General features: G+C 33.3%; 1 protein-coding gene across 2 annotated transcripts; it reads left to right on the forward strand.

The window, feature by feature from the left end:
• The first annotated feature begins 482 nt into the window (after positions 1-482).
• LOC134531639 (hemolymph lipopolysaccharide-binding protein-like) lies at positions 483-18,697 on the forward strand. Of its 2 annotated transcripts, none has more exons than XM_063367402.1 (5): positions 483-583; positions 1,574-1,868; positions 10,738-10,948; positions 12,689-12,928; positions 17,598-18,697. In XM_063367402.1, the coding sequence occupies exons 2-5, from the start codon at positions 1,662-1,664 to the stop codon at positions 17,756-17,758; spliced, it is 819 nt and encodes a 272-aa protein (XP_063223472.1). In that variant the 5' UTR covers positions 483-583; positions 1,574-1,661; the 3' UTR covers positions 17,759-18,697. The 2 variants fall into 2 exon arrangements, with proteins under 2 accessions (XP_063223472.1, XP_063223470.1); XM_063367400.1 differs by having other exon boundaries at positions 496-583; positions 12,689-12,964.
• The last annotated feature ends 7,019 nt before the right edge of the window (positions 18,698-25,716 follow it).

A 25,716-nucleotide genomic window follows, 5' to 3' on the forward strand; every position in this document is an offset into this window, starting at 1 on the left:
TAGCTCTGAACAACAAGAGAAGGAGGCGTCAAGTGTCGCGTGTCCGATGGAAGTTATTTTCGCCGGCGGTGCGGTGTTGCCAAGTCGCGCTTTTTTCCATCTTCAGGCGAAGTGATTTTAATGCATAAAAATTAAACCAGCTTGATCTCCAGTGTGAATTAACTATGAGAGCATTCAACTGTATGTACTATAAGATTATTACCGAGCGATGAATCTATGCATTTATGTTTTGATTACCGTTGCTAAAATTTGATTTGTTTACAGGGATGAAAACAATTTTTAATAAATTGCATTATGTGATGCATAAAAGAATTTCGCAGTCATTTTTTTAACTTTGAAGATTTTCCTTGCTTTTAAGCATAATGAGACTATTTACCAGAACATGACGGAGTTCAAGGAAAATTCTTCATTCTTGAGGCAAGTTGCTGCTAAATGTGAGAATTAACTAGTTGCGTCATCATTCATTTAATCTCTGGCTTCCCGCAGTTCTGTTTGCGTGCTTTTGATGTCAACAGCTGACTTGGGAAGCGCTCGTGCGAACAACTTATTTTGTTCTTACTAAGTGTTTTATACTTGGAAACAGGTACCTATCCATGTAATTAAGTTTTTTTTTTAAAGTTCAGATGTGCATGTTTCAAAGTTAATATATTTCACTAATTAGGTTTTTCCAAATCTTTTTATATAAAAATACCTATACCAGAATTTTTAAAAAAATCAATGAAAGCATAAAAAATATTAAACAAGGAAAAACCTAATATTAAATTGTTAATGATCGAGTTATAAATAATTAAGTCATTTTTTCAGATTTATTCGAAAACAATTTGTAAGAATCTGATTTAAGTGCATTTAATTGCTATAAATTCGAGTTAAATAATATGGTAAAAATTACAACTCATGGAATTGTGATACGCCACATCCAGTGGTAAATTAAATGTTAGTATTAAATCATTGAACATGCTAACTTCTCTATTTAAATAAAAAGTCAAACACAATATTAATTTACTATGAAAAGAAAAAAGAAAAACTTCCTTAGTTCACAAATGCATACCAAAATTTTAGTTCGTAATTTATTCAATTAATGGTGTAAATAAATTTGATATTGTTTTAGAAATTTTTAAGGAATGATTATAATTTTTTTTAAAAATATCTTTGTTGTTTAAAATGTTTGGACTCATTATGATATTATCTATATAATAGATTAAAATAAATAACAATTGTTTTTAATTAAAGACAATACCCTTCCTAATAAATAACCAAATGTATATGCCTTTAAATAATTTACCAGAAAGTTTAGGTTCCATTTGCTTTTCATATTTAGTCTCACATATTATTTTAATCAACCAAGTTAGTATTTACGTTGATTAAGTGAATGTTTTCTGATCTTACCAAATATGTTATTTTTATGTTTTATTAATGTGTTGGTATTATTGTTATTTTGTTTTGAACTCACCAAACTTCCTTAAATATTAAAACAATAATTCATGAGAAAATAATATTTTCATGAAGAAGGTTTATGTCTCATTGTTTTTAACCGCAGAAAAACACAGTCGTGACTCTATAGTTTGTAAACTAGGAAAGCTCCCTCTGGTGGATGCACCACGCAAGAAGCGTGTTCGAGCGCCCTGACCGCCTCGCCTAACTACTGCAGTGCCCGCCCGGACATGGCTGCGCTGCTGCTGCTGCTGGCCTTGGGCTGCCTGGGCGCTAGTGCGGCCAGCTGGCCCACTGGCGGGCCCACTGGCCGGCCCACTGGCCGGCCCACTGGCCGGCCCACCGGTGGGCCCGCGGGCTGTCCCGTCGCGCGACTCGGTCTCAGCGGCAGGAACGACCTCTCGGGCTCCTGGATCTCTCACGTGGGCGACACCGAGGTCAGTTGCAGCCCGTGCCTCGGCAGATACAGATCCTCCCAGCTGAATTATATACCGCCAGCCACATTACCTAGATTAAAACAAACAGTTGGTTTACAGGAAAACAATTCTGTTACTAAAAAAAATTTATTAAATCAGATACTAATCTGATACTGCAATCTGAAAATAAAGGTTTCAATATTTTTATAAGCTTACTATATTACATATTTTAGAAAGCTTTCTTGTAGTCTAGCATGAGAACTCGTTTTCTCAATATGTTCCAAATTTGTTATCTGACAAAATGTTTTTTTTTAAATGCCTATTAAGAGTTAAACAACACAACACACAGTTTTTACAATAAATAAGTCAGTAGGTTCCGCAAACAATAGAACAGCTTAACCAGGATGGCCGTACCGGATAGCAAGACAGGTTTTTTTATTCAGGTTCTAAAATCAAGGATTTATCACTACTGCATTTGTTACCAAGGTTATAAATTACACTTAACTGCAAAAATGCAATATATATATATGATGCACAAAACTTTAAATGTAGGCTCTAATTATTAGCTCGACAATACATAAAAAATTATTCATTTAGCTTAATTAATTATTACATACCAAAATTTATAAATATTACACACTTCTGCAGCCATTGTCTGTAGTTACTTGAATAAAATCTAGAAGTTAGGAAAATACTTTAAAAATTTCATAATGAATAAAACAAAGAAATGTGAAAGTTTCTATTTTTTGAATAGACTTTAATAATATGATTAAAATTTACAAAACCTTAATAGTTAAAAAAAAAGTTTTATTGTTACCGTAGATTTTATTTCTTGTGTTTTTAAGTAGGGTACATTTGAAGAAATTCATTTACATTTCAGTTACAGAACGCAATAATTTGTCTCAAGATTTAATCATATTACCTTATTTGTAATTTTTCTACATTATATTTATTCAATTATCATATTTTTTCATGTACTGGATAAGGTTGAGGTGTCTGGACATGAACGATTTTTGCTACATTTTAATTAATAAAGTGATGTATTGACTACTTTACAGGACGTGCTTATATCTAAAAACAAATTTAAAATTAACAGCAAAATATACCTCCAAACAGAATATCTCATTTTATTCTAGTAGGCCTAATTAATTATAGTGAGCTGTAGCTGTTATCAAAAATTTTAACAACATGCCTTCATTTTTAAAATTTTTAGTTTGTTTCACGCGTAGTGGTGTGATTAAATTACAAATGTAAACAGAATGTTCGTGAACTATTTCATATTAATATAACATTGGTTATTACATGAAGGGTAGAAATGCGTTCTGCTATCGTTAATATTTTTTCATGAAAAACAACGTAATTTAATTGTAATTTTACTTGATGAATACTGTTTTAAAGGTATAAAAGATATAAACTGGTTACTTAAAAATTGAATTTTTTACTTAATTGTGTTAACGACTTTTAACCCCATTATAAATAGAATTATAAGTGAAATAATAAAATGTTTTACCTGTTTGAGATGTGGAAAAGTGGTTTCTCGGTTTTAAAGGGGATCATTCATATTTAAAAAGAAGTCCAGTTTTGTCTTTTGGGCTGGAATAATAATTTGAAGAATCAGCAGGATAATGATGTCGAACACAACCCGGAGTCTGGCTGGACCAGGGCCGTCGCCGTGGAGGAGTTACAATGACGTAGGCAGAGCACACAAAGCGAGGCGATTCCGTCCTGTTTCCCCACTGCCTTCCACAACACTTACGGACAATCGCCATCAGTGTTCAAGCATGAGCTTGTTCTGTAAACTGGTTTCATCTGGTTCGACCACATTGCATATTTGTGTTGTGAGCGTTAAACGTAGATCATCGACGACGCTTGAATGAACCGACTGACATAGCGATTAAAAACAACACTCTGGGATGGATAAGATATTTATAACCTCAAACAGGTTATTATTGAATCAGACAAAGCTTTTAGAGAGTTATTTTAAAATATTTTAAAATAATTTTGTTACATGTGTAAAAACACAACTTTTTCTGTCTTTGTTACCACGTTACAAAATTGATATTAATATTTCAAATATTTCCAATGAACGAAATTTTTTTTTTAGTTATTAATAAATATTTATTTATATCGCAATATATTTCCTCTCAAAATACACAATGATTTATTTTTTTAAGAACTATTCCTATTTCACACAGGTTTTGTAACATTCCGACAAAAAAACTTGTACATCTATTCATTAGTCCTTAAATATGAAATACAATTTTTCAGAAATTAATTAAACTTCGACACAAATAGAAAACAAATTCACTGACCTGAAGCTCTAACACAGAGTAAATGGTCGGTCTTCTTCTGGAAGTTTCTTTGCAAGTGTGAAGGACTAGGCTTACATTCTAAAAGATGTATTAAGCCTGCAAGAATTTATTTTACAATAATTAACTATCGTCACTTTTGTGTCTGAAACAAGTTCTAGTTCACTGCACTGTTTCACCCACGGTTTTACAGTTAAATGTTACTAAAAAACCGATCAAGTGCGAGTCGAACTCATGCAGCATGGGTTCCGCTGTGGGAGGCCATGCGTTTTTTGTTCATATGCCTATGTCTTATGAAAAACTTTGTTACCTCCTGTCCGGAAGGGCGGGAGGACAAGGTTTAGAATCTCAGAGATGGTTCAAAAGTTCGTGAAATAGAAGTTTTTTTATTGACAAAACTTGTAACAACATCACACCCTTCATTACACGAATGATCAGACTTGACAAACTTCTGAGTTAGCACTGTGATGACTAGCACAATGAGAGGTGTCAAAGGTGTCTATGAACAGATTTACTAGATTAACAACATTGGATCACTTATACAAATTACGCAAATTTAATTAGTGCCCTTTTCCAAAGCAAACAGCAATTTACATTTTACGAACGTCAAATTATTAGGCTCCTTACAAATCAAGTTTCGGCACATTCAAACTTACGTTAATCATCTTTAATAGCCTTGATTTAACATACCAAACAATATCAATTCACAATTTTAAAATAGAACAAGCTAAAGAATATAATCAAAGACAACTAAAATCAAATTACTTATAGCACAGATTAAATATTGCCTGTAACTCGGTTACACAGTTTAAAAATTCTGAATACATACACTCTCACTGTGATATGATTAAAGGAAACAGTACTTTTAAGTTAACAACAGTTTTCTTGGTGTAAGTCTCGGTCTTTCTTATTATAGACCCATATTACAAATTATTACACTAAACTGTTTATGTTCTTACACACACATTTGTTATAAGCAGCGAGTTCTATTCAAATCTCTCCTGACTAGTGACAGCGGTACTCGTATTTCATGGTGCCCCGCCAATATTGAGGCGAGTATTCTTTTATTTACTCGTCTTGGTAGGTAGCTGCCTCCTGGAGAACTTAGCAGACAACCCCGCTGGTAGCGTCCCCGTTACATCAGTTGATTGGGCAGGGAGGTTCCGGATCGAAGCCTGCCACGGAGTTGGCGACGTCTTGTGGACTCGCCCCGTCAGTAGTTCTACGCCTCCACGAAGTAGTTGTGTACTGGTCGTTACATTGACTTGCACTGTTCAGGAAGTTAGAGTAATGTTCAGTCGAATCCAGGTACGTAAAGGATACGTTAGTTACGGACGTGTCAGTCATCACGCTAATCATCAACTTATTGCTGGTTGGTACAATTTACGTTATTGCGAATTGACCTCGACCTCTCCTCCGTCACTTGCCACACTGCCCCACTGCCGTATTACTATCAGCTCCAGTCAAACACTTCCATGCCCCGTGACCTTCACGAGACAATTCCCTTTATTCTACATACGAGGCAAAACTTCAGTTTCCTCACTCTGCGAAAATATTCTAAGTCCAAAATACTTCTGCTTGAAATTATTCTAAGTCCCTCGCGGACTTGTATTGTTTTCTACTAGGTTGCGAATAATTTCAGAGTCCCTTACGGACTTGGTTTCTGACGGACTTAGTTTCTGACGGCGTCTCTTACCGTATTTTCCTGGCAGTAGCAGTTGGCATGTCCGCGGGCAGCGTGACGGAGGAGGTCGATGGTGCGGGTCGTGGTCACCGCAAGTTCAAGCAGCCGGGCGAGTCAGAGACTGACTGCAGAAGCGTTGGCTGGGCCCGTATTTATAGTCCGCCGGGCCCCAACCAAGGAACAGTCTGGATACCCGCGACGGAAGTACGTCATGTTGGTAGTTCCGGACGAAGCCCGCAAAGCCGAGCGGAGTCGAAGCGGCCCGAGCGGCCCCGAAGCATTGCCGGCCGTCGCGCAAGAATCGAAAGGTGCACGCCCCTGTGCTGCGGTTGGTATCCATCAGAAGGGCAGGGGCGCTGACTGGTAGTCTTTATAGTTACGCGTAACAACTTTCTGTATATTATAAAGTTTTCTTCTTATTGCATGCATGTAGGCTGAAATATGGACAGTATACTGAATACGGGCACCGCATCAAGGTATGACGTATCGGTTAACCCCGCGTACAAAATTCTCGGGCCACGCGGCCCACCCCAGTCCCCCCTGCAAATTTCCGCTGATCCAACGAGCTTATCCTATATATTTCCGCCCTTAAAGCACCATGTTACCAATTTTAAGGTCATTATGGTCATTCGGTTCATATATTCATTTTCGTAATGACTATATCCTAAATTTTTTGAAATGATTATATCCTAAAATCTTCCTATTGATTACATCCTAAAATTAGTGATAGAAAATGTATTACAAATCATATTGCTTTTACTCATATCAATTTTAAGGCACATGTCATAAAGCACCCCACGTTTTTAGTTCAAGAGAGTTGTAGTACATTATTTGGCTGTTGAAAAAAAAACACAAAAATAAGTTTTATGTTTCATTTTTTAGTTTATTCAACGATAACAGCGGTTAATTTTGTTTTAAAAATATAGGATTATTAATACTTAACAAGATTCATGAAATACAAGTTTTAATATTTCATCCTGAATAGTAGTAGTTTTTATGATACATTTAAAATATTTATTATATTTTTTGTTACTTGGGTGTTGATAACGGAAAGCCATATAATTATAATGTTTTACATTTTTAAAGTAATAATTAAAAGTTTACCCATTCGTTATGTAAAACTATATAAATATTTTATTTTAAATTCTGCGGGACTTAATTCGGTAGCTTTACATCATAAACAAATATTTATTTAAACTAAGTTCAGTTAAGAATAAGTTAAAACACGAAACCATTAAACCGGTACCGGGAGAACTATTAAATTCAATTTAGATTAAAATAATTTAGTTCTTGTAATAACCAGTACAAAAAGATATCTTAGTTAATTTGAAACGACGCTTAATCGTAAAATTATTTTTTCAATTTACTTTTCATAGCCCTAGTTTACGTTATTCGAAAGCAAATATAAATAAGATGATGTATCTATTATAAAAAATGTACACAAAAATGACAGGTAAACTTTGATTTATTTAAAACCTGGTCAAAAGTATAATACTATTACTATCTTAAAAACAAAGCCCACATAAATGCAATCGTTTAATCATATGAGCTTATTGGTGGTAGAGCCGGGTGGTTACCAACAAGCCGACAATCCCCGGAAAGTGATTATTATACAAAAAAAATTGTTACTTTATAATAATCGTATTAAACAATAAGGAAATAAATAAATTTTAGTAGAAGCATATGCAAGTAAATTCAAACTCAACTTGAATATAAGCATTTTGTCGATGAAAAGTCTTTAATAAAGCAGATATTTTACACACCTTAATTTTTTTTGAAATAAGATTTTGGTTGTAATTCCATTCCAGCACTTAATTTTACAAGCCAAAACTTTTATTTTTTATTTATATTTTAATTTTATAAAGTAACAAGTTCGTAGAGATAAATTGTTGCTTCTTGTTAAAAATTCTTTAAATAAGCTGTAAATGTGATGTACGTATCTAAAAGTAAAAGCTTAGTTTTAATATTATAACAAATAGGCAGCACAGACTACACGAGATAGTACACAACTCAAAGGGTGACTTGAAGTAAACAAGAAAAGTTACAAAATAAATGACTATGCCGATTAAACTACTTTTACCTATGCAGGTAAAGAAGTCTGTCCTGATGTAAATCTTAATTTGCGGTAAAGACGAATGTAAGAGTTCACAAGTATGTTTTGTTATGGTTTCCTTGTAAAACACAGCCAAACGCCCTGAATACAGATTTTATCCAAATAATTTTCAGCGAGCCTATCCAATTTATAGTTGAGTATTCGCTAATACATTGCAACTACACACTTTCTCGCTGAATGGGTGATGGAGATCCTGTGCAATGGCCGGCACGATCAGTCGACATGACAAACCTTGTTTATTTCGTGTAGAATCAAGTGAAAGATGAATTATATGGTCAGTAGTTAACTCTCAGGATCTATACCAGTGATAAACGCTGCTGCAATCAGCATACGAGCGACGATGCCTAGCATTTACGTCAATCAATATTGCGGCTATGGCATGTGTATGTTTCCGTCCATGATATTATATTATTATATTTAAACATTTTTCATTATTTTATCAATTTTAAAGTAAATTTTTAATACATTAGTTATATAACTGTGATTTTTTACTTATCGTAAAATAATAAAAATTTGGCGTTTTACAGTAATATATTTACTAGACTTCTTTCATCAGAGTATTACCCTTAAAATCTTTTTATTGTTGATTTAGGTATAGGCTTGGTTTTAAATTATAATAAAATTAATTATTTTTTTGACATAATAACTTGCTAAAATTTTTTGAAACCCTTGATTTATTTATAATTAAAATAAAATAATAATAATTCTACCTGTGATTTTATAGTATTAAAATCTCTCGTAAAAAAATAAAATTTGCACATTACTTGCTTGATTTCAAATAGTTCTCGATTTATTGATAAAGGAGGGGTGGAATTTTTTATTACCTATTTCTTTCTTTAAAACAACCTTTATTATAATATATTTTTGTAAATTTGATTGCATAAACTGACGTAATATGTATTACGGTTTATGTTTGGTAACTTTTGTATATAGCCTAGTGTTCAATCTCTAAGTAAATAAATATACATAAATTTTATATGGGAATTAAAAAAATTTATCTCACATGCCATTAAAATTATAGCTCTCTTGCATTTGATAAATAAGTTGAATGTATTTTTAATAAGTGTACTATAGTGGTTGTAAAAAGTCGCGTAAATAATATTAATATCGAACTTATAACTAGACGTTTTTCAGCCACTACATTACACTTAGTGAATATCCGTTCAAAATGTTTGTAGCGGAATAAAATGTTTTGAGAGCTTGCGTGGGAAATTGTGCAGCAATAACTTTCAAAGCAAAGCACTGGCATAAAAATTTAACTTTAATTTTTTTATGATTTCAGCCGAATTTTGTTTTGCTAAAAACGTTACGATAATGCTGTGTCATTTGTACGTTGTTGCTTTCCCCGGCCGGACGTGAAGGTGATGACGTCACGGAAAGTGGATCTCTCCGGCCGGTGCGGCTTGGAAGAAGGATCGCCTACAGTTCGCAGGGATGAAAGCCACAACCAAAACCCGAACAGTTCCGAAGTTTACCGAAGTGAAAGGTTAGGTTATGTTTGATCAGTGTAATAAATAATAGTTCTTAAGTTTCCGGGAGGGTAGGTCAAGTAACTAAAATTAAAATTTGTTAAGTTTGATTTACGTTATTTAATATTCTCTATGAAAGTTTAATATACAAATTCTTGGAATATATATTTTTCAAGAGCGTACTGTAAAAACTTCGAAGAACTTGGGAACTGTTCGGTTGTTGCTCTCATTCCTGTGAACTGTAGACTTCCCATCACCATGAATGCAAATAAAGCTTCAAAAATGCAATAGCAAAATCCGTTCAGCCATGTAAGCATGTAGATGTATTTCAGAAATACGCTCCAGAACTATGCCACATAAACCGTGCATTTTTCTGGGATATAAATAAGCCTTCTCACTCTCCGGCTCATAAACAATCTCTATGAACAAAAAAATGGAGTAAATCTGTTACTCCGTTGCTGCGTGAAGAAAGGAAAAACAAACATACACACGTTCCATTAAGTCTTTGAATGTTTATGATGAGATAATTGTGTTCATAATAGTTACGCTACAAAAAATATAAAAACTAAACGTTTAAGATAAAAAAATTTAACTGTAGATTACACAGAACAATTAAAAGACATAGAATTTTTGTATCAATTGAGAAAAATTCAATTTATGAAAATCATAGTTTTGCATGAAAATAAATAATATCTTATCCGCATTTTTGTCACAAAATCTTGTTTTATACGTGAGGCATTCTTACATTGAACTACGTGCGTATGAAAAGGTACAGGGTAGGATACACAGAAAAGTTTCTACAGGATGTGCATATATATATGCTATTTTGTTTTGAACAAAGTGTACCAGCCCAACTTTTGATTTATAATTTATTAATTAAATACCACCTTATATAAACAAAGCTTTGTCAATATTTTGTAAGCATATAAAACAAATAAGAATTTATAATTACTTTATTAGTTTAAAATGATCCTGAATAGTGACGCAATGCTAGGCTTAAATTTGCTAACGCACTATCATGCATTTACTCCAGTTTCCTGTAATGTTACAAACAAAAAGTTACTTAATGATAAACGGCCCACTAACACTTTTCTTTAAATACTACACTTAAGTTTCAAGAAAATTGTATTAGTTGCTGATTTGTGATTAATAAACCGTTATTCAACAGCTTTGTTAAGAAAACGGTAATTTTTTTCTGTCCGTAAAAATAGATCTTTACTACATAGAGCTTTGTTATTGTAAACCCATACCTATTATTTATATTATTGGTAACTTTTTGAAAAAAAAATATATATATTTATAAATGTTCCCTTAGATAAATATTACTCACCATACGAATGCATCAGATGAATATCCTTGGAGCTACCAAGATTGGGAAGTCAACATAAGCCTCTGGAACCCGAGCTGCGCTGCTCAGAAGACGGAGCGACAAGAATCCCACACTGACTGGGGCTACGATGCAATAGTTGTCGATATAAATGCTCGTCCACATCAATCCCACGCATTTCCACCAGAAGCAGCGAAAGGTGAGTGTCTATAACTCTTACGTTACCAGCTTCTTCGAGCCACTTCTGTATTTTAAAAATCGTTTCTTAATAAACTAGGGAAAACATATTAAAAAATCAATTTTGGTGTAAAAAAAAGTCAATTTTAATATTTTCAAGTAAAACTTCTTTTCTGAGGACGCTATAACTTTTGAGCGTTACAAAAAATCCGATCACATGAGGGGAATAGCTAGAAACGTGTTTGGGGAACAACTAGAGTAGACAACAGGGGAGAGATAGAAAGGACGCAGCGTACTGGCACACTTGCATACTTTCAAATTTGTATACTTGCAGAATAGCATAATTTAGTGCTCACATAATTAAAAAATATATATTTTTGATCTGTAACCTAAAGGAAATGATTTGTTTCTTATAACTAACAATAAAATAATTTAGAAGTCTCACTTCGGTATCGTGGAGACTCTAAGAACACATTTTTTTTTTTTTTTTTTTAAGTGGCTGTGGTAAAACCACATGGTGTTTCATATAAATATTCACATTAGAAATATTTATATTCTACAGATAATTTTAAATGTACATGGATAGTCGCCTATTTTTTAACACACATGAGATTCAAAGCACTATGGCTTAGTTTAGGTATGTCAAAATAAAGTTGTGGATTATAACAAAATTTACCCTCATAAATAAATATATTTTTTTAAATATGCTGTAAATAATATTTTTCTTTGCAAGACTTTACTAAAGGAATATGTGCAATGCGTTATTAGATTATACTTTATAAATGAACCCATGATATTGCACGATTTCTTAATTTATTCTTCAAAAGTGGGTTCATAAATTTCAAGATTGGTAACTTATATCACCAAAAAAGCATTAGAAAAATATCCATATCCCCATTAAGTATTTTGATTTTAATAGTATACATTTCTCAATGTAAATTTTAAAATTAAACATAATATTTTTAATTGATTTCAAAACTGATAGCTAGGTATGTTAGTAATGAGAGATGTCACGAATACTTTAGAAAATCTGTATAATTATTGAAGTAAATCTTTTTTGGGCACAATGAGGTGGAAATTATAGTTAACAACTAGAAATTTATTAAATGCGCCACTCTCAATAAACGATAGTTTAACACAATGAAAACTATAGCATTCGCTTTTTTGCTGTAGCTTTGAGCCAAAGTCATTAACGTAGCTGACTTCGTGTGGTGGTATCCTGTATATGTTCGCCTACTTGAACATCAGAGAACGTATCAAGCACATCCGTGGGCAAAAACCCTCCTTGTGATAGCAAATTTATTCTATAGTAAATTTTACAATCCTAATTTCTCACAAGTAATAATGTTTTTTTTAAATCGTTTTAATCTTAAAATTAGGTAACTATTATGAAAATATTTTCTGAAAAATAGTACAGTGTCTAATCAGTAAGGGTTCAAGTACCTAGTTACAAACTTAAAATCACAAAGTTCTACTCCCGACACCGCGGAATACTATGTTTTTTTTTTTTGTGTAGCTCATTATTGAGTTAAACACCAATGTAAAGTAAATGGTATAATCTCCTTTATTTGTTTAGATAATTGTTTTGTTAACTTTCATTAACAGATAAGTACGTTGGTTTAGTTATTTTACAATAGGTATGTATGCAACATTTAATTTTGTAAATTCGAAGTTGTAATTAGAAATATCTGAATATATGTATGTGCATCCATTTAAAGGAACATCTTTAAATTAAAAGGTTTTTGTGAGTGTTGCCTTGCAGCCCGCAGGCCGCGGTACCAGGGCTACACGCGGCTGCCTGGCCTGGGGCTGTACAAGCTGCACAGCGAGCCCCGCTGCTGGTCCGAGGCCGCGGACACGTGTGACGACGAGCAGGCGTACCTGGCCGCCGCCAACTCCTGGCCCGAGGCTGAAGCCCTGCGGCGCCTCTTGGCGGCCTCGCCCGCTGCTTTCCTGGGCCTCAGCGACCGCCAGTCGGAGGGCAGCTTCGTCAGCGTGCTGGGTGCGTGCCCTTCGCTCCTTGCAGCTGAGCGCTCAGGTGCCAAGCTTCGTATCATAGTGCCTTTCACTTAGGTTGGATGTATTTTCACTGTAGTTACATGGTAACGTGTTAATGCCAAAAGGCTTTGAATCCTTGCAATTTAAATTGGTAATTATAAGTTAGATCTTTTATACCAAGAATATTTCTTGTTTTTGTTGTCTAACCTAATTAAGAACCTACCAAAAAACGTCTCCCACTGCCAATTCTCTTAAACATTGGTTATAGTTTAGTTATCTAGCAAAAAAAAAAAATTATAATAAGATTTTAGGTGGACTTCGTCCAGAACTTGTATGTTTACCCTGGTTCTCTCTTGTTTGCCTATTATTATTTATAATCTCAATGTTAAGTTTGTTATGTTTTTTTTAATTTATATGATTTCTACTTGAATAGGTTTTCTATACACTTAAGTAGATATAAGTCGCAGGAAGAAAAAAAACCTTAAAAGTTCCTTTACTGTGGTCAAAATAGGTCAATTATTTTATTTCGAGTAATCGCTTTTCATAAACATTTAAAAAATTCGCCTTTTAAGATAAAAAATTAATTTGAAAAATACTTTTTCTAAGCTTAACAAAATACAATGACATTCAAATACCTTAGCGTGATCAAAAGTAATTTCGTAGAAATGCTGTTTCGAAACATGTTTGAAAACGACCTATTGTATTATATTATTATATGTTTTACTGCTTTAAACATACTATAATAAAAAACTAATGTCTCAGAAATTTATAATTTCAATAATATTAAGTTTTTGACGTGACAACGTCTAATAAATCGATGAACGCCGGCTGCACGCACGAAAAAGTGTCCCACTACGGATGTCCCACTACGGATGTGTCCTGTTTGCTCATTGTACGCATGCGTGGCATCTCTCTTCTACTATATTGGAACAACCATCGGTTTGACTTTTCAATCATATTTTCTTCGTTTGAATTATTAATATTGTGTAATTTAACGATCGTCCACCGATTTTAAGCACAATTGGTACGGTTATTTAAAAGTAATTTTGAAAATTCAAATAAGTTTTGAACCAACAATGGTGTTTTACAGTTACACATTATATATCAAATTACACCCGGGATCTTTTGCACAATGTTTTAAAAAATATTGTAACACATTATAAATAAGTTTGGTGTATTTTGGATGCGTATTTGTTATAAAATCGTGTTAATATTATACCCCTACCGTGAACAAAGATTTTATAAAAATATATATAACATTTGAAACTGCATTACCTTAGTATGACCTCGTGGGCGTGTGGTTAGCGTACCTAACTCTTAAACTAAAGGTTGTCGGTTAGAAACCCGGCAGCTGGGAGTTTTTTAATGTACTTGTAAAAATATATATGGCGCACGCAACATTTCAAAAGTAATAAATATATTGCAATACAATTGCACATTTAATTTCACTCCTTTGTATCCATACAAAATAGTGATAATTCAATAAAAACGATTCAATTTTATTCATAAAAGTATGCAGAGGTTGATTTTATCATGCAAAAGATTGAAAAATTAAAAAAAATTCTTCCTCAAAGAATATAATATTTTTAATGCCTAAATGGTTTGGTTGCAAAAACCTATTACGGCTCAGTCTCAGGCCGAATATGATATTTCCTTTTCTTCTGGATCAATCATTTCATCAATGTTTTGTTATGACGTTGTCACGTTAAACTATCGTCCGTAAACCGACTTTACAGACAACCAATTTTTTTAAAGTCAGAAAAACATTTTGTATAAATTATTCATATTTTAAACTCCTTCATTTGTAATTAATAATATACTGGGTGTTTGCTGTGTTTGGAAAATACTTATGTACTTTTAACATTACAAATAAATATAAAATGTACTAACTTTTTATGCTAAAGCAAAAAAAAATGTTTTCACCATGATAAAATTATTTACTTACTAGATTACCAAAAAGGTATTTTACTATATTAGGTCCAAATTTTACAGTTTCACATGATTTAGGGATATTTGCGAAATGGGAGGAAGATTTTATAAAGCAGTATAGACTTGCATGAATACTTTGAACCAAAAATATATTAGGAAAAAATAAGAATTTTTAATGTAAAAAAAGTGTTAAGATATATATTTTTTTTTCAGTTTAGGTAAATTTCTATTTTTTTTAAGAAAAATTAAAATATGCTTGGCATATCATAAATTACACGAGGAGACAAACTCTAATTGGAATTTAAAGTTACAAATATATACTTTTAAATTTAAATTTGTTAAGTTTTTTAAAGTATAATATTATTATAATTTTAAAAGTTCCTAAAAAAATCCAAAACACATGTTAATTTTGAAGTAAAATCAATTCACCACGTTTAATCTTATTTGCTATAAAGATAAATATAAAACAGATATTACTTAATTTTATTTGACAAATAGCTCATAATAATCAAAACCCTTTAAGGCATAATTTGCTGTTTCTTACTTCTTAAATGTATAAAAATCTTATTTCTGTATACTTTAAAAATAGAAATAAAAAGACATGGGATTGTAATTTAACATTATTAAAAGGTACTTTATATATTTTTGAATCATCACATAAGCAAAGAATAGAGATTGTTTGTACTTTATGTTTTCGAAACTAAAGGATTTTTAACCAATTATTTTTACACGTATGAACTTCTCTTATGTTACCCGAAAGTTTTATGTACCCAATAAATTATCTGCTTAATGGTAAACATTTCAAAACTATAAAAATTCTGATTTTTATATGATTTTAAGATTTAATTATTTTCTAAGTTAATTCTTGTATTTAAAACTGTATTTTAATGAATCGCTGTAATTTAACAGTCGATAAGGCTATATCTATACATTTCCTAAAAACCTTTTAATTAGAGCTCTCTTTGTAAGCAGTATACTTTTCGATGCATTCTTGTAGGTAATAGACGACCAATAAAAACTATTTTATTTAGATTGTAAGATATAAGAAGCTTGTGAAGGTTAATAACTAAAAAAATTGTACGTAAAAATATATATTGTTTTAGGCAATCGAATATCCATCTGAGAAATTTCTTGACTGTAGGATAAATAAATCATAATGAATGACATATCAATATAATTATATATTCTAAATACATAGACACGAATTTTTTTTGTATCACAAAGCCAAAAAAGGGAATTTATAAAAATAGGTGCTATAACATTAGTATGAAATTATCATATTGTAAAGTTCATCTTTGTGCATCATAATAAATATTATACAACCTTTCGTTCCTAAGAGAATTACGTTAATAAAATTGCGTTCATACATACATATACTCTGTTGTTCTGTGTTAGGAAAAGCGTTTTCACAAGCCAGCCAAAAAATAATTTGTCATTTGGTGATGCAGTTAACTGAACATATTACGCAATAACACAATTTTTATTGCAAACGAATGCAAAATAGATTACACTTAAAACACATGATTAGATATTTCGGTAACGTTTCAGAGCACAAGATGAGTGAAATAGAATCAAGAACCAGAGATGAGGTTATTAAAATGTCAAAAGTGCCAGTCTAGGTAGTATAAGCATAGCAGGTATGATTTTGAAGAAAAAAAAGTCGTAAATAGTGCAAACAAAGAACTGCTTCATGTAAGTGCTTATATGTATGAATGGCAAAAAAACCAATGATTTAATACATTCTTACATTTGTAGTTCCACAAATGAGGTGTCTTATGTCTGCAGTTATTTATAGTTTAGTGGAATATTTAAAAAAAATTGTTTTAGTATCCAAATACATAACTTTAATGGTCGATGTGCAATATAAGTCAGGTGAAATAATTAAGTACGTCATAACTGACTTTGTAACTAACTAAGTAAATTAAAATTTATTGAACTTCTTGCAAACAGTGTCAAAGGGAATCGTAACAAAGCCCTACACAAATCTCAAAGAGATCCTGCCTTAAAAGCAAATACAACAATACAATTTTAACATATTTTTCCCGCAAATGAAACTGGAAGTTTAGGCGAATTGTTTGAATGTTTGGCAAATTTTGAATATTTTTTTTTTGCATATTTTGAAGATAAATATTTAAGATAAAAATCAATCAAGATGCCGCCGTTACGTCACAATAAAAGATGGTAGACACCGCCAACACACACCACACTCCAACTCTAGTAGCAGGATATACATACATATAAACATCTCACTTATTTCACTATATTTATTTTGCATACTTAAATGCCTCTCAAATGCAACAACAATGATAATTTAGGTCTAACGAAAAATATAAATCCGTTTAGTCATTTACATGCAATATGGAAGGAAATCCTTTTGTTCGGTTAGCCCATAGAAATCAATAATATATATCATTATGTAAAACAGAATTAAATAGGAAAAAAACTTTTCTTTTTTTCCTTTGAATAAATACTTTAAGTATATTTGTGTATCTCGGAAATATTTAAAAGAATGTATGTTAAATTTGGTGTTAAAATTCGTATCCTAAATTTATTTGCAACATGAGAACACGTGGTTTTGCTCACTTCCGAGGTTATGTGTTTACACATCACTGGCGAGTATAGAAAGACTCGCTCACATTTAATTCACAGTTAACTGACTCGTAAACCGAAACATGGTTGCATGCACGTACGTGTGTGCTAATGTATTTGTGCAACCAAGGGACTCTGTGATACATGTGATGCAGGAGAGCGCATGCAGGACCTGGGCTATGACCGCTGGGCCGAGGGCGAACCAAGCTTGGGTCACGGCAAGCACTGCGTGGCTATATCACGCAGCGGTCTGCTGAGCACCGAGCATTGCGACACAGCACTGCCCTTCCTGTGCGAGGCCTGGCTGCTGGACTGAGCACTGCGCTTCTCTTCCTGTGTGAGGACTGGATGCTGGACTGAGCACTGCGCTTCTCTTCCTGTGTAAGGCCTGGCTGCTAGACAGAGCGCTGCACTTCCTGTGTGAGGACTGGATGCTGGACTGAGCACTGCGCTTCTCTTACTGTGTAAGGCCTGGCTGCTAGACAGAGCGCTGCACTTCCTGTGTGAGGACTGGATGCTGGACTGAGCACTGCGCTTTTCTTCCTGTGTAAGGCCTGGCTGCTAGACCGAGCACCGCACTGAACTTCCTGTGCAAGGCCTGGCTGCTAGACCGAGCACCGCACTGAACTTCCTGTGCGAGGCTTGGCTGCTGAAATGAGCGCTGCACTTCACTTCCTGTGTGAGGTCTGGCTGTTGGACTGAGCGCTGCGCTTTTCTACCAGAGCGAGGGATTTTGCGCGGGGGCCTACTAGTTCTCCGTATGTCCACTTCTCCGAATTGCCACTTCTCCAAACAATCAGTTCTCTGACTTTAGAAAAAAAGGGGGTCACCTTGTTTTTAACCAATATCAACACGGTAGTACGTTTCCCGTTACTGATGACAGTTTTCACTTTATGAATGAGACAAACAACGGGAAATCGTGTTTCTAAGTATCTACATAATGCAGCTAAGTACATTATTATTTTCTCGCATGTTGCCTGTTGTGCGCATGTATACGTGTACGTGCGCTCAGGGCGAGTTGAGTACGGCGAGGCATGAAGTAGGGTAATTAATTTGATAGATGAATAGTTTCTTATGATTAATTAATTAAAAATGTAATGCCTTAATTGTATTTGTTTTTTTTTATTACTTAGATTTTTCAACTAAATAAGATGAAATCTTTGAAGAATGTTTTTGTTACTTCAGTCACTACACACTTTGTGAGCTTACACTTTATTTGTTCCTTTATTTTGAATAAATTCTGCAATTTCTTTTACTTTTTGTTATTTATCTATATTATATGACTAAACAAATTTAGTTTGTAGTCTAAAATCGTCAAAGTAAGGTTATTCCGAGAATATCAAGTAGATAATAAGCAAGAAAAACAAGTTTACCAAATAAGTTATGGTTATAACGAAATATTCATTTAACAGGCTCAATAACTTCATAGTGGTTTTTTTTAGAGTGCCAACGAAGCTTTATAAGAATCTATCATCATGCGTACGTCATTATGACTTTCTCAAACAATAGACTATGCGGATATTTTCCAATTAACATTACTTTTTTTTGGTCGGATAGTTTTACTTAGCTGAACACATTTATTTTTTGAAACTAAAATACTTTCTTTCTATGTGACTTCACTGAAGCCAAAAAAAATTGGTTGTGTGTAAAGTCGGTTGACGGACGATAGTTTAACGTGACGTCATAACAAAACATTGATGAAATTATTGCATACTTGTATGAATAAAATTGAACCATTTTTATTTTGATAATAAAAGAATAAAAACTTGAAATTATACTAGCAATCAGATTTTAAAAATGCAAGAATAATTGACATTTATTGCCGAAATTGTTGTTGTAATAAACAATGGAAACCACATTAACTTTTCACTTCACTTTATAAACAGTCGAAGAAACAGTTCATATGTAGATGACTTGTAATTAATTTTAAAAACTGGCGTTTAGCAATAAAGTTAAAATTTAATTATGAACAAGTTTTCATATAAATAAACTGTAATAAAATATCTACCATCAAAAATATGAATCACAATATTTTTTTTTGTCAATTGTCACATAACATATTATTACTGCACTCGCCGACATATGCTACTATTTTTATAATAAAAGAGTAAATACTTGAAATTAAACTAGTAATCAGATTTTTAAAATGCAAGTATAATTAACCTTTATTGCCGAAATTGTTGTTGTATTAAGCAATGAAAACCACATTTATTTTTCGTAATTACCCTTTATTGCCGAAATTGTTGTTGTAATAAGCAATCAAAACCACAGATTAAAATTCGTCGAGAATATTTTACATTTTTATGTCTTCCAGGGCTTAAAATGATATGCGATTGTGGCCCCGGTGACGAAATTTGATTTATAATTCATTAATAATAACGCCCCTCATGATAAACCAAGGGAAAAAAAAATGTATTAAGGAGTGCCTGGTTCTCGCGATAGTGGAATATTATCGCGATTCATTCGGTGCGCGTCCGTCAACGTAGATAGCAGCACCGTAGGGGAATGATATTATTTCGTTTTTATAATACGATTTTGTAACAAATACGCATCCCAAATACACCAAACGTATTTATAATGTGTTACAATATTTTTTAAAACATTGTGCAAAAGATCCCGGGTGTAATTTGAATTATGTGTAACTGTAAGACAACAGTGTTCGTTAAAAACGTATTTGAAAATTCATCATTACTTTCAAATAACCGTACCGATTGTGCTGAAAATCGGTGGACGATCGTTAAACAATAAAATATTAATAATTCAAACGACGAAAACATGTTTGAAAAGTCAAATCGATTGTTGTTCCAACCGAGTGGAAGACAGATACGGCGCATGCGTACAATGAGCGTAACAGGACACATCCGTAGTGGGACAATATGCGTTACGGGACACTTTTTCGTGCGTGCAGCCGGCATTCATCGATTTATTAGACGTTGTCACGTCAAAAATATTAAATCGCTTTTTTGGTGACAGATATTACAAGTCTTTGGAAATATGGTATAAGCATCTTAAAAATGTTTTCAAGGAATTTATATTATATACTAAGACTATTAGAGCTAATATTTATAGATGCTAGAAATCTAAGAGAGAAATCTTTACCTCTACTAATATTATAAATTGGAAAGTGAGTTGGTTGGTTTGTCCTTCATTCACGCAGCACGGAACATCGGTTCGACATGATTTTTTGCATAAAGATAGTTTATGGGCCGGAGAGTTACAGTCGCTAATTTTTATGCCGGAAAATGGATTGTTCCCATGGGATGGATCTCAATCGTAATTCTGTAATTAACTCTTCATGTCAAAATGGCTGAACCAAGTGCAATAAAAACAATGAATGTTTCTCTTTGTCCGTTACACGGTCATGTAGTAAGGTCTCGCAACTTCTTCTCCTTGTCGAGATCCACCCGCTTATTGAAGCTCGCGGCTGCTAGCGAACTAACGGTGTTAATAAAAAATGTATTTAAATTTCCTCAATAAATGGTGTTGCCTTGAATTAGAATTCTGCGATCATTTTGTTCGTCCATCACGTCTTTCCTAGGGGTTACCTGCCTTCCACCAAACTGAAACAGAAGGTTGGAGTCTCAGTATTGCTACACCGAGATAGTGCAGTGGTACCAGACTGTGCATCACAGAGCTGGGGAGAAACGTATTCTTAACTAGGTACCTGAAGGAGAGAGCGTTTTGATAACCCTCTTCCCAATAATTCTCAATAATTCCCAATAATTGTACAATGTCCATGAATTAATGTCCCAGATTCAATGGTATGTTATAAAATATTAATGAAGACTATTTAAAACAAATCATACATTAAAGTAAACTTAAACTGAATTAGTTTATCTTACAAATGTTCAATATGTGCACTTATAGTTATACGGCAAACGTCCCACCTAAATACAATTCTTCCCACACTATGGTTAACACGTCCGGAGTAATAGAAGCAATGGCCTCTTTAGTTCTGTGTCTCAACTCCGGCAAATCATTTTGTTGTGGCGGAACACAGACACAATCTTTCATAAAGCCCCTAAGGAGAATAAAATCGCACATCGTTATGTCAAGTGAAAAAGAGGTCTGTCGTATCGAACATTCCGGCCAATCCAACGGACAGGGATTTCGACAGTTAAACTTTAAACGAAACGCGCGTCTAACTGAAATTACATATTAACTATTAGCATATTGCAGATTACAAAACGCTTTAAGCTCAGAAGTGGCCAATTTGAGTAGGTGGCGCTACAAGCGCGAAAACAAACAGTGCTCGCACACAGGGGCGTAGCCAGGGGGGGGTTTTAGGGGTTCTAACCCCCCCCTTAGCACCAAATCTTTAATTAATTTCTTACTCATCACTCAAACAAATTTCATATTAAAATTAATAAAATTTTTACCATTACAATATTTAAATTTAAGCACCGAAAACTGCTAAAATAGCACTATTTTACACCTTAAAAACCAAATTTTTCCGGGGGAGGACCCCCGGACCCCCCGCTTTAATACGGGGGGAGGGGGGCCATGCTTCTTAACACCCCCCATACGCAAATCCTGGCTACGCCACTGCTCGCACATGCGCTTATCTAAAATTGTTTTAGTTACTCTTTAATTGTGACATCGAACTAAAACTCTACAACACTTACAGTTGATAATATAAAAATTTATAGCTGAGACATGCTTTCTTGGACGTGCTGTATTATAATTAGTAAATATCTGTTGAAAATATTTTGTGAAAGAACATCAAATTCAAGGAAGGTGTTGAGTTAAAATACCAGTTTAAACCCGCAAAAAATAGCTATCGCGAGTAAATTAAAAATTCAACTTGCGATGAGAGACGGAGCTTCAGGGACAGATGTCTGCACTTTGCATCCCCCGCGGCTCCGTGGAACCGCCCCTTGGCTCCAATGGCCACTGCTCGTCAGCTTATGTCAGCATTATCCCTGAACTTGTGCACTCAGGAAACCACTATATGAATCTTCAAAACTCAAAACAATAAATATTTATTTTGGATTCTGTATGACTACTGAAAAAAATTTGTTTAAACCTATTTTTAGACGCATCATGCCCTTCCTCTCTCTTTTATTTTTTCTGTTCGAGGGTAGGAAGGTGATGAATTGCACAATGTTTTTTTTTCCCGGGATAGTAAACATTTAAATCACAGTCGTTACATAGCCTACCATTAATTAATAACTTACTACTTCCTTTCTAGTAAAAGCAGCAGCAATAAAAAAAAATAGTTTTCGGATTTTCATACAGGGGCATATAGATTTTCAATTTTTTAATTTGTTTTGTACTTTCTATAAAATTCTGGAAAATCAAAACAACTAATGCATACAAAATTCTACATGCTCTCTATTATTCCAAACGCAGATATCAAACATGTTTGCATATTTCGTGCAGTGAAATTGTTTCAAATATTATATATTAAATGCATCCTCAATACTATTCTCTATGAGAATAGTATTGAGAAAGTGACGTGATATGAGCAACAAATTTGCCCAGGTAGAAAGGTTCTGAACTGTGTTGGTTTCCAACACACCCATACAGAAAACATAATTCTTTACCATACGCTAAGCAATAAGCAATTGTATTCTCCCCTTATGCTAAGGGTTATATTAATAAAAACTTTTATACAACATATTTTGGTAATACAAAGATTAATTTTAAAAAATTTAAACATTTATCAAATTATGATTATTATTGTAGATATAAATTTTGGTCCTTCAAACACTACATTTTTACCATTTGCATAGTAAATGGTTCTTCATATCGAAACCTGTACTGGATATAAAATTTATACAATTATAAGAAAACATTTTTAAAAAATATAAGAACTGCATGATAGACAGACCTCCTATTGGAGATACTATTTATGTTGTTCTTTTAACATATTTTTTTAATCATTGCGGTTGTAAATATGGGTGTAAAACATTGTTTCGGACTCGTATTTGAAATAATATCTAATAGTTTTACAGTAAATTTCAAATAATTTGATGTTGTTAAGAATGTATTTCATCTAAAGATGTAACGATTATTTGAATAACAGTGTTTGTAATACTATTTGATATTTTCTCGGAGAAGCGCTCATTCTATAAAATTACGTAGCTTATATATTTTTTGGTCCAAAGAATACTTGTGAGGTTTGTTTCATATCAAAATTTATTTACAGCCGGTAAGGTGAGTCGAGACGATGACATCGTCAGAGCGTAACGAATGTGTAGAGGGGTTTCAGAAATGGGGTGCTCGATCACATGTTTCCATTACAGCACAATCACATATTTGCGCACTCGCTTATTTATGTATGTTTTCACACTTGGGTACATGCACAGTTGCATACTCGCATACGTTCTGACTAGCACACTTGCAAAACACTCACATTTACGTTCATTCACGAACTGGTGACGTCACGTATGCGGATGTCATTTTCGTTCGCGCGCGAGCAGGGACGCGACTCTGGTCCAGCCCAGCCGCACACAACGGTGAAATACACTCCGCATCGTGAACAACCAAATCAACAATAATTGGATAGAATGAAGAAAAAAAATTATATGAGTTGGCTGTTTAAATTATTTAGAAGTGAGAAATATTTTTTTTTAAATTTATTTTTGTTCGTCTGTAAGTTTGTTTAATGGTTTCACAATAAATTGAAATTTTCCTGACGTATTTTGTTAAAACGGTGTTAATTAGTTAAGTCTTTGGTTGATATTAAATCTAGGTTGTCTATAGTTACATTTTTCCACTCTAAAATGGATGAAAAAGGGGTATGTATGTATTTAATATAATAAATCAAATTCTCGAAGCTTTTCAAGCATAAATAAATAAAAATAGTTTAAATTTTAAACATACCAAAACCTCAAAATAAAATTTAAAATTTTGTGAAATTAAAACCCCTAAGAGGTGAAAAGGGAGTAAAAATATATCCCCTTAAATCTGCACAGGCGAAGGAATGGGTTATAGGCTAGTAATTAAAAATGTGTAGTAACTAACAAAAACCTCGTTTGCCAATTATATATATATATATAAAATTAAACAGGATGCTGAAAAAATTCACCATCAACTGGTATCACGATAGAGACTGTTCAGTCAAGTTTAAATATTATTTTCTATGCAATCTGCAAATTAACATCTCAGAGGAATTTTGGACGATACACCAGGTAAGCAACCAACCTCAAAACTGTGCCTCTACTTCGGGGGTTTTGTTTGTAACTTAGCATAGTTGGCACAGTAATTTTTTTAACATTTTTAATTAATGAAAAAGATTTGAATTTTTTTAATACAAAAAAACATAAATATGTGCCTGGCTTGGTTTTTGATAAAAAAACTTACATTTTAAAATACTTACTGAAATTTATAACACCATTAATGTATATGTACAAGAAAAACTAAGCGTTTCCATGTTTAAATTTACCTTTAATGCATGCTATGGAAAAACATCAATTTAAATGATTTTTGAATAATATTAATTTTTTTTCTTCGCACTAATAAAAAGGTCATAAATATTAAGCCCTGTAACTTTTTCTATTGATGTTTTGAAAACATTCTTATTTTAAGCTCGTTTACAAGTTAGTACATTGCTTATCTCCAGGGGCGCAACAACAGGGGAGGGAAGGGTATTTTGACACCCCCCCCCCTCTGAAACCATGAAGTGGGGGCAAACGGGGGAAAAGAAAGCGCTGTGTAGTAAATTTTTAGATAATAAAACTGCTTAAATAGCACCATTTTCCACCTTCAAATACAAAATTTCCCGGGGAAAGAACCCCCGGACCCCCCGATTCAACAGGGGGGATCGATGATTCTTTATAAAAAGGTATATTGCCCCTCCCCCCTTTTGGAAATTTAGTTGTTGCGACCCCGCTTACCTCCACGCACAAAAGTAAAAATTATTCAGGATAATACTGGCACGACCATAAGTTTGATATTCCCTGTACGTGTATTATGGCAGTGAGCTGACATGGCTCATGCAAATCACATGAATGCACGCTGTTATTTTACATACGTAACAAAGTTCACCGCACTGCCCTTTGGTGGTTTTATGTACTTTCGGTTAAGAAATTTCTTGAATATTACCTTAAGAAAATAATACTTAAGGTGCTGAGAAAGTTTTAAAAATGAACAAAACTAGAAGTAACAAATTTTGATAAATCGCTCCAGTTTAAAGAAGTTTTTTTCCGTTTATTAATTACAAGTGTTTTTTTTTTCTGAAACGAAAGTTTAAAGACTGTTGTGGCGCAAGTTCTGTCAGTGCCCAGATGCCGAATATAGATACTGACGCTGGTCGCGCATGATGCTATG

The sequence above is a fragment of the Bacillus rossius genome, chromosome 5 (assembly GCF_032445375.1).
Source record: "Bacillus rossius redtenbacheri isolate Brsri chromosome 5, Brsri_v3, whole genome shotgun sequence".
NCBI lineage: Eukaryota > Metazoa > Arthropoda > Insecta > Phasmatodea > Bacillidae > Bacillus > Bacillus rossius.